Source organism: Wasmannia auropunctata, unplaced genomic scaffold, assembly GCF_000956235.1.
Source record: "Wasmannia auropunctata unplaced genomic scaffold, wasmannia.A_1.0 LD335963.1, whole genome shotgun sequence".
NCBI classification, from domain to species: domain Eukaryota; kingdom Metazoa; phylum Arthropoda; class Insecta; order Hymenoptera; family Formicidae; genus Wasmannia; species Wasmannia auropunctata.
The window spans coordinates 55,601-68,864 of NW_012026927.1; the positions used below are offsets into that span (position 1 = coordinate 55,601).

Here is a 13,264-nt window from a genome sequence, read left to right on the forward strand (position 1 = left end):
ACAAGATGTATGGAAGTACAACTGAGATTCCGCTATTAATCTTATAAATCTAATTCGCGCGCTCTCTTATACCACGCTGGTTTGACTGAGACTTCTTCCAAGTGGAATTCTTAACTTCCCGAGTTTGGACTTTGTATACTAATTACTTGTCCGATCAAGTATCTTTTCGCGATCCCTGTGGGGATACGCGTTTGATCAGACGCTGCACTGGCTGCACAGCTAAAGTTTAGCGGGAGAAACCTTAATGCCAGCACGAGCTCTGTGTCAAATCGTATTTTCAGACACGCGGGCGCAACTACGGAGTAAATTTCTTGTTCCAAAGTTTCTACAATTGCTCATCTTTGCACGGGGGGAGGGGGGATTCTTCCTTTAATCTCACGCACGCTTGTAATCACAAGGTGTCATAACGAGCAGCCTCCAAGTTCCTCGTTAGCAGCACTGCCGCGATGCCGTTGTTGAAATATCATATCGGAGATCTATGTGAGACTCAAAAGAGGAAATGAAGCAAGTCAGACAGCGTCTATGATCATATATTTCTTTAAAGGAATTGTACATATATATAATTTCTTCTTTATTTATTTTTTCAACACATACTTAAAATATAATAATAATATACAATGTATACACATACATATATCATTTTTATAATATATAACATATACATATATATGTATATATATATATATATATGTATATATATATTATAAAGAGATATCACATATGTGATGTATTATATTTTACACGACGCAAAGCGACTGTAGTGCAAATAGATAAAAATTATTATAGTGCATTATTATGGCTATCTGCTTTTTTCGTTCGCAAATACAATATTTGTGCCTCTGTCCTTTGCAGAGCCATATCGGAGAATTGCGACTCTCGAGGTCTCCGGAGATTGTTTGGTCGTATCGTTGCATTGTATTACCAATATTCAACAGAAAACGTTCGTGTCGTTCTGTTTCTGAGAAAATACAGATACCCTGTGGAGCTTTATGTATTCAATCCGCGCTTTCTAATGGAAACCTGTTACGATTTGCGAGGAATTAGCGATATTAACTTGCCGGATCCTCCGTAAATCTGCTACAGATCCCACGAGATTGACCAAGACCAACATGCGAATTGGATGTACATGTATGAATTATATCAAGCAGCAGATATGGTGCAAACAATGCTAATGAGCGGCAAGCTTGAAACGGACAGATAATCACGCAAACAGAGATCACATTACGAAATAGTAAACGTAATACCTTCGTTGCTTTAACGGTTATTGTTACTTTTTTCAAAATTTTCAAGTTATTAATGTTGCAGTCAAAGAAGCTTATAATACGCTTCGATAGTGTATAATGCATTCAGGCTGATACTTTTTGTCCCCATCGCGCTCCCATCGTAACAAAATACACGAAAGCCTTGAATATCACGGTGACGCAAAGCGTTTCGCTGAGCATCAAGCTGTTCCACTGGTAATCTCCGGCCATTTTTCAAAAATGCTTTCCGAGGGATTTAAGGACAGTAAATGCGAAATCCTTTGGAAAATTGTACAGTGCTTTAAAAATTAAGACTAAAATAATTCAGAGGGATTCATTCGAAGGTATGCGGCTCAAGCGCAAAAAATACGAAAGACGTTTTTCTCATAACACACACATTCACCCATTTTTTTCAGTTTTTGTGTCTGTGATTTTTATATATTTCTATCGAAATATTTATTTCATGAGGAAACCATTCCACTTTTGAAAATATAAAAATTAGGAATGCAAGACGCTATTGTATTATTAATCAATAAAATAGAATCTATAGAGGATATAAAGACCAATAAAACGAGCAAACAAAGGTATTCTAATATAATTTTATTCAATAAAATTAAAGAAGAATGTTTCAACTGTACTAAGTCTTCTTCAGCCGCTAATACATATAAAATTCTAAAATACAATCAATTACATTTATCTTAGTCGAAGAACACGTAACATTTCTCTTCTGGCGTGAGTTATAGTGTTCAGAATTTAAAATTAAGATTACTGTCTGAAGCCGTCGTTACTCACCTTTTCTTTTAACGATCTTTGTATTGTTCGATTCAATTATTGACAATCAATCTAGAGGTACGCAGATTCCATTACAACGTGGTCCTCTTCGATCAACGTCTTTTTGGCAACTCGTCTTAATCAATTATTAATCAATTTGTAATTGAGTACCTTGTACAATTACCGTACCTTTTTTAACTTAATAGGTAACTGAAATAATTGAATATAAATTAATCTGTCAGTACTACTCGTATAAAATATTACTCTCATTCGTGTTTTAACTGAAATAAAAGCGAACGTGTCGGATTAGCTAAAAACAATAGCAAACATACCTAAGGGATTCTAGGCGGATTACTTATTCCTTATTTAAACGCAGCTAATGGTCGAGCGCAGCTCGTAGTCGATGAGATAAGAAATACCGAAAGAAAGTCGTCGCGAGCATTTCCGGGAGGATCAGAGTACTTAACGTGTTACAGCGAAAACGGAGAAACGGAAAAAGAATGGCGAAGAAGAGAGAGCTACAGCGGCGGTGGCGAACAATACTGCGGAATGAGAGATGGAAGGTGGCTAATGCGCATCCACTCCGTTACAGATAAATGGATTAGTTAGTTACGACGCGGAACGAAAAGTAAAAGAGCGCGCGCGTCGGACTGAGAGAATGCTATCAGGAAGGGTTAAGGTCTGATGAAAAACGGCGGACGGGGAGGGACCGGTGATTTGGCGAGACGTAAATACTAAGGGAGCTCGTTACCGCTTACGATGTTTCCATTCATCCTGTTGCTCGATTGAACACTATTTTCCTTTATCTCTAGGTAGAAAATGGTTCATTTTTTTTAACGTTTAATTTAATGAAAAAAATATTTAATTTGGTAAATGTAGTATTACATATTTTTATGGTAGATTATAAATGTCTATGTAGCTTATATTAATTGTGCATCAATGAAAGAAATTAAAGAAGAAAAGAAGAATATTTAATTTTTACATAAAAGAACCGTGGCTCTTCTCATCCTAAATCTTGTGAATCTCATTTTTATATATTTTTATATTATAAAAATGTATTAATCATAATGATACTGCAATAACGTTTATTAAATTACTGTTATTTATATGTAAGGATGTTAATTAATGTAGATATTATAGTATATATTACGTGTATTATTGATACATTATTTTTATTATACATTACTGATATATCATCTTATTATCAGTATCAAATTATAAACAGCATTATCAAGCTAAATTAGACATTCTACACGAGCGCGAATGGACAATACGGCGTTAGTCGGTCCGCGATGTCGGCGTTGACTTTTATCGGATTTTCATAAAAAGCTGGCCATTCATCAGGCCAAATGCTAATCGGCAGTGCTGGTCATCGCTGTTAACTATCGCTCACCATCCTTCACGCCATAAAATCGCCTCTGGTGCTAGGTCAGGAATGCGTCCTGCCGCTTTTTCGCGTCAAAGAACGCCCGTTAATTTCCGTAAACGACCCGAGGCACTTTGCGATGAGAGTCTGAATGAGGGAGAAGATTAATCCTCTTCAATACGCAACGTCCTTAAGTATTCCATTCCCCTAAAGAACGGACTCTGGTTGTCAGATAGGCGAGGACGATGTGTGTCTAGGCTCACTCTCTACGGTTGTTCGATGAATTGGAAGTATATTTCGCAAGAAGACTTTCAAACGTGACATCTTTGAAAAATTTTCCGCAGAAAGGCGACCTTTGACACACTATTGATAGCCCGGCGGCTATGTAATCGGTGTCAGTCCGATGAATAGGTGTTATTAGAATGCACTCTCCATTCAAGAACACGTTGCCGGCGTACCGTGCGAAGATGGTGATTCTTCACGTAGGCATTTTTCTTTTAACGACTCCGTTCCGTTTTTGCATTTTCAGTATCAGGTCGACGATGAGCTTTGCTTGTTTATCTGTTTTGCTTCATAAAGATATTATATGTTCTCATATGTTGCTATAACAATTAACTGAGAGATATTGAGATTCCTTAATAAATATTAATGCTATACATATATGTATTAATTATGTTGTTTGACATGTAGGCATAACGTCTACGTATACGTGTTTGTAATGTATAATTACGTAATATATTATCTAGTGAATATTAGAGATATATACAGCATATATATGTTATATACGTATATGTATATGATATACTTTGTATGCCGTTACCCTGCGAGCCATTTGATCTTGCAATATTAATTAGCAATTAGTATATTATACGTTGAACTTTGAGAACCGATCTTTATTATAAAAATTAACAATATGTGATTGTACGGTAGAAGAAACGCAAAAACGAATAATCGAATCGCCCCTGAATTATCTTTTAATTATATAGTAATATTGAATACATTTAACGTTTGAATTTGGAAATTTCAAAATTCTAGCTTAAGCTAGATATTATCTTAGATCTTAGAGCAAGGCGAATTGGCACGAACGAAATATGTACAATAATATAGATGGCACTATAGAGAAGTTATTTAGTATGCAAGCCACGAATAAGCGCACTCATAGGAGTAAAACTGTGCGTAATCTCCGTTATATGAGATTCAGCCTCGCTCGGGGCTTGCAGTTTATTAGCATAGATGGACGAACTTTGATCGTTTGAGAGTATTATCACTATGGAACGGAATGGTGTTCCACTTTAAGGATTAACGCGATCATAGTCGTGCTTACTTTCCAGGTGCTATATTCACTCATGACCAAAAGGATAGCAGCACGGAGCTGGCCTTCAAGTACGCCGTTTACAAGATCAACAAGGACAAAATTATACTGCCGAAGACCACGCTGGAGTACGACATCCAGTACGTGCCGAAAGATGATTCCTTCCACGCATCGAAAAAGGGTAAGTCTTTATATTTGCGTATTTTGCATGCGCGGCGTGTTTAATAAATTTTTTATATATTTTTATATAGTTTTATTTTCGGCGAGAACCGATGTAATTATAATTTTATTTGCATCCCCGTAATCTACGCGTCGCGTCGACGCAAGAAACGGCAATTTGAACTGAAACTTACGGGCGCAGAAAATTCTCGACGGTGTAATGAAACGATGCCGCATCGCGGCACGTCTCCGTAAGAAATTTCACTGAAGTTAAAAAACATCTCATGCTCGTTAATCTCACGGTTTCCTACACGTCAAAAATGATTTATTCCTGAAAACTCGCTCTCCGCTTTTCACACAGCTACAGTTCCACGCGAGCCGTAAAATGTTTTAAATGGTGCATAGACGTTTCTCTGACATAGGTTTAAAATATTAATTTATTTTAGTTGCGAAAACACGAGGTGTGTGCAACCGCAGAGCGCATATTTTTGCTAAAGTTTCCGTCGTGTAATGTTTACATCAAAGTATGATTGTTACCAAAGTGACAAGTACAGTTGATCAATTATGTCAGATTTCTTCCATGTAGAAACATTAAATAATTAAACCATTCGTCAGGGATATTCCGTTAAGCTACGTTTTTGCTGAAGTTTCCGTCGTGTAATGTTTACATCAAAGTATTGTTGTTATCAGAGTGACAAGTACGGTTGATCAGTTACGTCGATCAGATTCTTTTCATGTGGAAACATTAAATAATTAAACATTAAATAATTAATTTGTCAAGGATATGTCGTTGAGTTACGTTAAAACAAAGAGCTTATCGAGCAAAATACGTGATACTTATTGTTAGATAGAGAATAGTCCGAGGTATCCTGAATATTCTGAGAGTCCTTTTAGACACTACACGCGACGTAAGGCGTTACCGTAAAGCAAAATTTATCGTGTTGACGGCATGTATAAACCAGCCGAGAGTAACTGGCTTGCTTGCGCCTCGTCGTTATTAAAGTAGCATACACATTATTATCCGTCTCGTCTGTCGCTATCGGATACTCACCGTGGAGACAGATCGTTGTCTGTCCTGCTTCGTGGCACCCTTAAAAACGTATTACTTGTCTCTTAGCCGATGTACCAAGAAAATTTAAGAGACAATATCAATTTCGTTCGTTGAGATACGTCTCGCGGGAATTTCTCGATATAATTCCGACAACCGACTCCTTTTCCATATAGAAATCGTGAAGTCTATACTTTATTATTTTTATAAGAAGAGAAATCAAATCTGTAAGATGTGAAACAGCGTTTCCTTCTTGTTTGAGAAATATTTTTTAGCGCTTATCTTGGAAAAAATAAAACATACCGGAACTCGTTTCTTGGCAAAGCAATTGCAATGGTGTTGCAAATTAAAAACTCTTGTTTTATTTTTACACAAATGTTCGAAAATATTTTACTTTTGGAATCTACGATAAAATTCAATGTAGCTTTAAGTGATTTGTTCGATTGTTTTTATGACACGATTCTTGGAATCCTAAAAATCAATTGAGTAGATTTCTCCGTTTCTTTCTCCTTTGACAAATATTCCGTTGTATTTTTCTAATTTAAGACACAGCTGCGAGACACAGTGACATAGCAGATTGTTTTAAAATTGAGCTACATAAAACGTTAATCGAGCAAACGCTGTTATGTTTGTACGAGCAGCGGTACATGTTACGTGCAAATGTTATAACGATAACGATTGGATAAGTATGATTAGCGGTCTAAACCTTCGTCTAATATTGATGCAAGAAAATAGCTATCAGGTTGCCCCAATTATTTTCGTTCTCCGTGTCGCAAAGCCGTCAAACAATGAATGCTTTATAAGTAAAATTGTGTACCTTGCACAATCGAAAGGACACCATTAATATCTCAAAACTTATATCGTTGAAGATGATATCACATTCTTTATTCCTGTATACCTTAAATTCGTTATGCAGATAATAAGTATATTGATTATAATATTATATTGCTAACGATGTACTACGAAATTGAGAAGGCTTCTCTTCTTAACATGTTTTGAATATACAATATTTGAAAGAACTTTTTATGTCTTTTCGCATATACTAACTTTCACAACATGCAAGGTACATTTATGTGATCCGATTTCGTCAAATTCACTCAACGCAGCCAATAACTTACCTATACATAAATTTCCGTTTCTATTTTTCAAAATGTATACCTCTTTGGCACGATACTCTTTACAATTCAATTTCGCTTAGTTTATAATCAGCTTTATTTATGATATTTTCTGAAGAGCTTAATTTTTATAACTCATAAAATTCACGTTACATTAAAACGATACGCAAAATGTCTCCATAAAATTTTTATTATTTCATAATGCAGGGAATATTATTTTGTGGACTACACACAGAATTATATATGCACGTGAAAAGCAGGCGTAGTATGAAATTTATATTTTGCAGAACATCATTATAAAACCGGACTACGCAAATATGTATATTTAATTTAGCTCATTTTTTACGACCGACTTGCTTTCAATCAAAGACAGTTTTTTTTTTTTGACAAAAAAAACGGAGGGAGTATGCACTTCACCGAGCCAAATTGGTTGTTATGTATAAAACTCTCTAAATCACGAGAAGATAATTATTATACTTATATATCAGTATCTAAAATAGATATAATTAATTTTGTTACGTGAACACAGTAAGATTATTAACGAGAATTTATTTCCTGAACTTTAACTCAAATATCTTTGTATCGTTTGATAATTTTCTTAAGCTTTGATTATTTAAACGATTATTTAAACATACATAATTTATGGATGGCAAATCCAATTGGGATACCAACTTTGAACAATATTGTAACATGGATATACACTTTCAGCAACATGCAATAAACTTTCATCGACTTTCATTGGCTAATCTCTTGCCTCAGAATTGCCATGTCTGGATCGATAGAACGTATGCATGTATTGTCAACTGCTGAGGCAGGAAGCCACCTCGGAACTAGTCCGTGTCACAGCTCGCCAATAGTATGCCAGTGCTGTTGAGAGTTCTTTCCAGTGAGTTTTGATGGATCCATTTGTTCATGGATGACACGAAATAGTTGAATTTTCTATTCTGAGTGTATCGATTGTTCAACTTTCCGTCATGTACATGACGTTGAAATTATTACAGAACGAAGCACTGGCTTTCTGTGCTTCAATTTCAAATGGACTTTAAATTGAATGAAAATTTTATTTAATTTAACTTTATTGTCCAGTTTTATACAATGTAACTACGGTAGAATATATGTATATTGAACTGGAATAATTTTTCCCTGCTCATAATATAACAATATTCAGTGCTTTATGAACTAATTAGAAATGCATTATGAACGATTGGTGATATTAATATATTGCCGCTCAATTCCGTAAGATCCGTACGTGTGTGTGTATGTGTGTTTATGGTGTATGCGACGCGTCGCACAGGAAATTCGATCACCAGCTCCGTAACGCGTCCGCGTATAACCGTAAAAATCTAGAGCCATATACTTTTGGCGCAAATAACGCTATTCTGCGGCGCAACTACGACCGAAGCTCTGCCTCGATCTCGCTCGCTGCATCACCATCGCGCCTTTGCATCGCTCGTTTATACGGGCACGTGCTTCGACCCTATATATGTATGTACGCTTATGCAAATAATGCCGTGTCAGAGCTAAGCGACAAGTTAAGTATCAGCTCGATGGGCTCGTGTCTCGTTCGAGCTCTTTACACACGCGAACGTTCTCTTTTGTCTCCGGTACTTTAAGTAGTTTCGCCAAAGATTACGTGGAAAAATGCGCGCGCGCGCGCGCGCGCTGGTTAGATTAAATAAATGCGGCGTGATTCAGGAAAATTTAGACGCAGAATCGAAATGCCTGAATGTAATTGAAACGTTCATGAAGCAATTGGATCTTTAGAAGCCTCTTATTTTTGTCACTGACTTTTACTTTAGCTTAATTCATTTATATATTTGAATTAAGATTATATTCGTTTAAGAATTAGATTTTATCACTTGATTTGCTTATCTTTTCCCAATCGACAAAGTTACTCTTTATTTAAAATTTTTGCAAAAGACGGATCGATATATACGATATATCCACTAGCGAAAACGCTGTCAAAGTTCAAAGCAAACTTCACGGAATATGTAAACACATAATTTCTGAAGTTCTCGGTTGGGAGAGACCAAGCGTTAGCTCTACGTCATGTCGCGTGTTCGAGGGTTCCCTCGCGAACATGTCGCTCCTCTCGATTCTGCTCACGAGCATCTTTATACCGATAGTACACTCGATCTTCGATCTCCGATGCAAGAGTTTCTCGGTCATGATTGTATATATGTGAACACGTTCAAGCTGTATGCTCGAACTTTATCACGAATTATTTTTCATATCTGAAAACTTGAATCATCGAGAAAATAGCGGTCGCTGCTGCGACATAAGTTAAATGCTTTTATACAAACAAATTAATATAAGAGATTTGACATTTATATATTAATTTATAATAAATGTTTATGTAAATTTGAATTTAATAGAGAAAACTGAAAATCAAAATCGTCAAGTAGAATTAAAATCGGAACAAATCAGTGGAAGAAAATTACATAATTCCGACAAATTAAATAATTTCGCAGCGATGCGTCAAACGATAAATAGATATTATGTGAAGAAGTATCTTTATAGTTAATTCAATTTCCTTTGTTAAATGAAAACACCGCTGTAACAATATTAACGTACATTACATATGAACATAATTTACGTAAATTAATAGAGAGAGAGAGACAGAAGATTCGCAGATAAAAGTTGCATGAAATCCGTTTCACCGGAAAGAATGAGAAAAATGTGGAACGCGAAGGAAGATTTAAAGAAAAGCATCTGGCGGCCGCGGAGCATCATTACCGTTGAATGCAAAAACTCATTTGTCACGCGTAGGTTTCTTAGCTCACCAGCGAAACGCTATTGTCCCTCCCTCCCCTTTTCTCCCGCTCATCCCTCGTGCGTCATAAACGTCTAGTGTGCCGCCGTGAAATCTGCAAATAATGGTCGGCTTCACGGCAAATCCCACGGACTTTCAGTTTAATCCTCTGAGAGTGAGCAGTCTAGTTCATCTATCGCCGTGTAGCTGTCGCGAACCGCCGCCTGCTCAACAATTTAAAAGTTTCGCGGCGCGTGAACGATTACGGGTTTCGGTTTGCGCCGGTCGTATAATCGGCAGCGTTAGGATACAATATCCGGAATATACTCTGCCGCGCGAACGCACACGGCATCAATCGGGGAAGCAATTCTCGAGTTATGATTTTTCCACGTTTCCGATTACTATGCCATTGGGAAAGATCCATTTCCAATCGATATTGTCCGCCGCCAGTTATTGAGCCGCTATATACGTATCTCAATACACATTTTTCTTTTTCTTTTTCGTAATCCGTCGCAAATCTTCCCTCGAATACGAAACCGGAAGATATGTTTATCGATATAGCTTTCGAATTTCTCTCTCTCTCTCTCTCTCTCTCTCTCTCTCTCTCTCTCTCTTGCTGTCGCGGATTTGCCTGCCGTTTGTAAATAAATCCCGGGATATAATACCGACAGCAGAATAAAAGGCTTAGGGACATATTTCAGTCTTAATCTGCGTTTTCCGCCACGCCTCTATCGGCGATGCGCATACGTGTATTTGGTGTCGCTTCTCGCAAATCCCGGGCTCGTACGATTCTCTCCCCTCGAAACTTCCAGTCCGCTCTCCTATCTCGCAACACAATTATCTTCGCGCAACAAAAAAAAAAGAGTCACCGCGTTTGTAAAGTGTAAGCTCTAATTTAATCTTGTTTGCCTATATACATTTTGCAGCAGCTTCCGAATACCTTGCACCCAACACCCAATTTCACTTTTATTGCACTTTTATGTTGTCTGTTACGCTTTGCCTAACGTTGGAACACAATGCAGGGGGCAACGTTGCGATAATAATCGGAGACCATTCTTGACGTTTCTCTCTTTTTCAACAGTGTAAACATAGTTACACGCGACCGAGGCATTCACCGTGTTGACCCGGCGCGAGATGTTATCGAACCGCGTTTCCGACGGCGGAAAGAGGGAATCGCGAGTCATTTTATCGACACTTCTTTAAATTTCATTTCCCTCCGTCTCTTTCGTGCATCCTTCTCGCTAGTCGGTTTCATCCCGATGCGGAAATACCGCGAATCGGGGAAAAAAGCGCGGGTCAGACGGAAAGGCGGTGAGACGCGGGAGGAGAGGAGGGTGAAATCGCGAGAGCGGGATGGAGGTAGGGGAAGACTGAAAAGCAGCCGAAGGCGCGGAGGATGGCGCGCGAGGTTGGCGAAATAGAGAAGAGGCCAGACGGAAGGAAACGCAAACCGACGCAATACACCACGAAACCAATATCGACAGGCACGAAACAGGCGCCTTGAGTTGTGCATGCGGCTGCACGCGGACGTGCGGAATACGTACGGGAGAGGAACGCGCCGTTTCTCCGCCCGCTTTCGCCCCTACCCCGAACAAATTCAGTTGGAAATTTGCCGAAGAAATCTTCTTTTTTTTTTTGCCTCGGGATAGCAGGAGCCTTGAGAGCCGTCGCACTTTGCCGAAAGATTTAAAAGCACACGGGCGTCAGTTTGTATTCACCTCTAAGTTAGTATAATATTATTACGTATTTCCGCGACACGGAGCTTTTTCCTGCGATGCGAAAATGCTGCGTCGTCATTCAATACTTCAGGAATTATTTATCCTTCACCATGAGTCTCTTCTATGTAAATCACATAGCTGATGAAATATTTTATAAGCGAAGAAGAAGAGAAGAAGATAGCGTGAAACTGTGAAAAAAAAATTGTCATACGAGAAAGAATTCAGAATATTGAGATAATATTTTACAAAACGTTACGATTTTAATATAATGAATAGATTAATGCACGGTAATGATTCTGAATCTTTTGAACGAGTTGAATCTTTCGTTTTTCCTCATTCTGACTAATCGAATGGCATTCAACTGGCGCGCGCGCGCGCGCGAGAGAGAGAGAGAGAGACGAGTTACAGAGAAACATAGTAGCGACGGGGATATACGAAGGTGCTTGGCAGGCTGCAAAATTGATTCAATGGCGAGCAAAGAGATTTAACGCGCAATTACTCTGATTGAACGAGGCTGGGATCCGTCGGGAGAATTGCCGACATCAAAGTACAGACCGGTACTCCGCTCCTCGTTAAGGGGACTGAAAAGAGGACCAACAAACGAACATCCTATACGGGATACATACATTGTACCGCCGAAACATTGCGTCTTTGTCGCTGAAGCTGATCCGTTTGTTGCAGAGGACTCAAAATATCTGACTGAATATTTAATACAAAGCGCGCAATGAGATACACGATATGTCGCGAAAATGCATTGTGCGCTTCGTATTGAAGATATTGAATATAAGTACGAAAGTTGTAGGAAAGCGATGTCGACGACGTAAATTTTCATACACAGTTTGAGAAGTTCTCTTTAAACGAATTTTCTTGCACTTTTATTTAACAGTTTTCATATTCTTATGGAACTTTATAACTTTCTCGAAATTGCTCTTGTATTCCTCTTATACTTTAGATCTTGCGTAGATTTTCATAGAAAATGCTTGTTTTTTACTAATACAAGAAATTTCGAGGGAAAACTCTTTCTTTACATAAAGCGTTTTTACCTCGTTGCTACTAGAGACGAATCGTTTAATGGATCGTTTACGCAGCCACCTGTTGCAGCAGTGAATTCCTCACATTCGAATACTATTGCCAGCGAATTTTACTACGAACGTTTTAAATGCTTAATCAGCAAGATATACATTGATATTTTTTGATATTTTTTAATAAAATATACCAAATCCGTTGAAAATAAAAAAATATATTTTATAGATAAGAAGTCTCTCCGCCGAATTAATCGATTTAACAAGTCAAAGACTTGCCAAAGTCTGATGTTAGTTCCAAACTTCGATCATCGCTATGCTTTGCGCGGCGCAAGCAATGAGATATTAATTATAGTTGTAAATAAAAGATATCCTTTTTGTTACAAAGTCACGCACAATATTTTCAGGATAAAGATACAAATTTTTGAAACAAATGACTATAAGAAATGTAATAAATTATTTTAGGTAAATTTTTTTAACGTTTTAGAATTTATTTAAAAAAGCATACGAGAACACCGCGGTTAGATATTAAACTATTTAAGTGATGTAATTGTTGCTAATAAAAAATAGAATATATATCTACAACGCATATTAAGATATGCGTTTAGTATTCGTACCGGATTTGTTTTAAGATAATCTCTTCTATTAAAATAATCCGTAAAATAGTTAACTTAATTAGAAAAGATTGTTTTGCAAATTTTCTTTCTTTTGGATTTTGCAAATTCTAAGCATATTGAAATTATTTATTGAATATTCGTGG

General features: G+C 37.3%; 1 protein-coding gene across 3 annotated transcripts in view; it reads left to right on the forward strand.

Annotated features, from left to right (window-relative positions):
* LOC105455007 (glutamate receptor ionotropic, kainate 2-like) overlaps window positions 1-13,264 on the forward strand; it is a 122,342-nt gene that overhangs the window by 26,856 nt on the left and 82,222 nt on the right. For all 3 annotated transcript variants that reach the window (XM_011698024.1, XM_011698025.1, XM_011698026.1), the window contains exon 3: window positions 4,710-4,871. In XM_011698024.1, coding sequence (XP_011696326.1) covers window positions 4,710-4,871 — 162 coding nt within the window. The remainder of the gene's footprint in view (window positions 1-4,709; window positions 4,872-13,264) is intronic.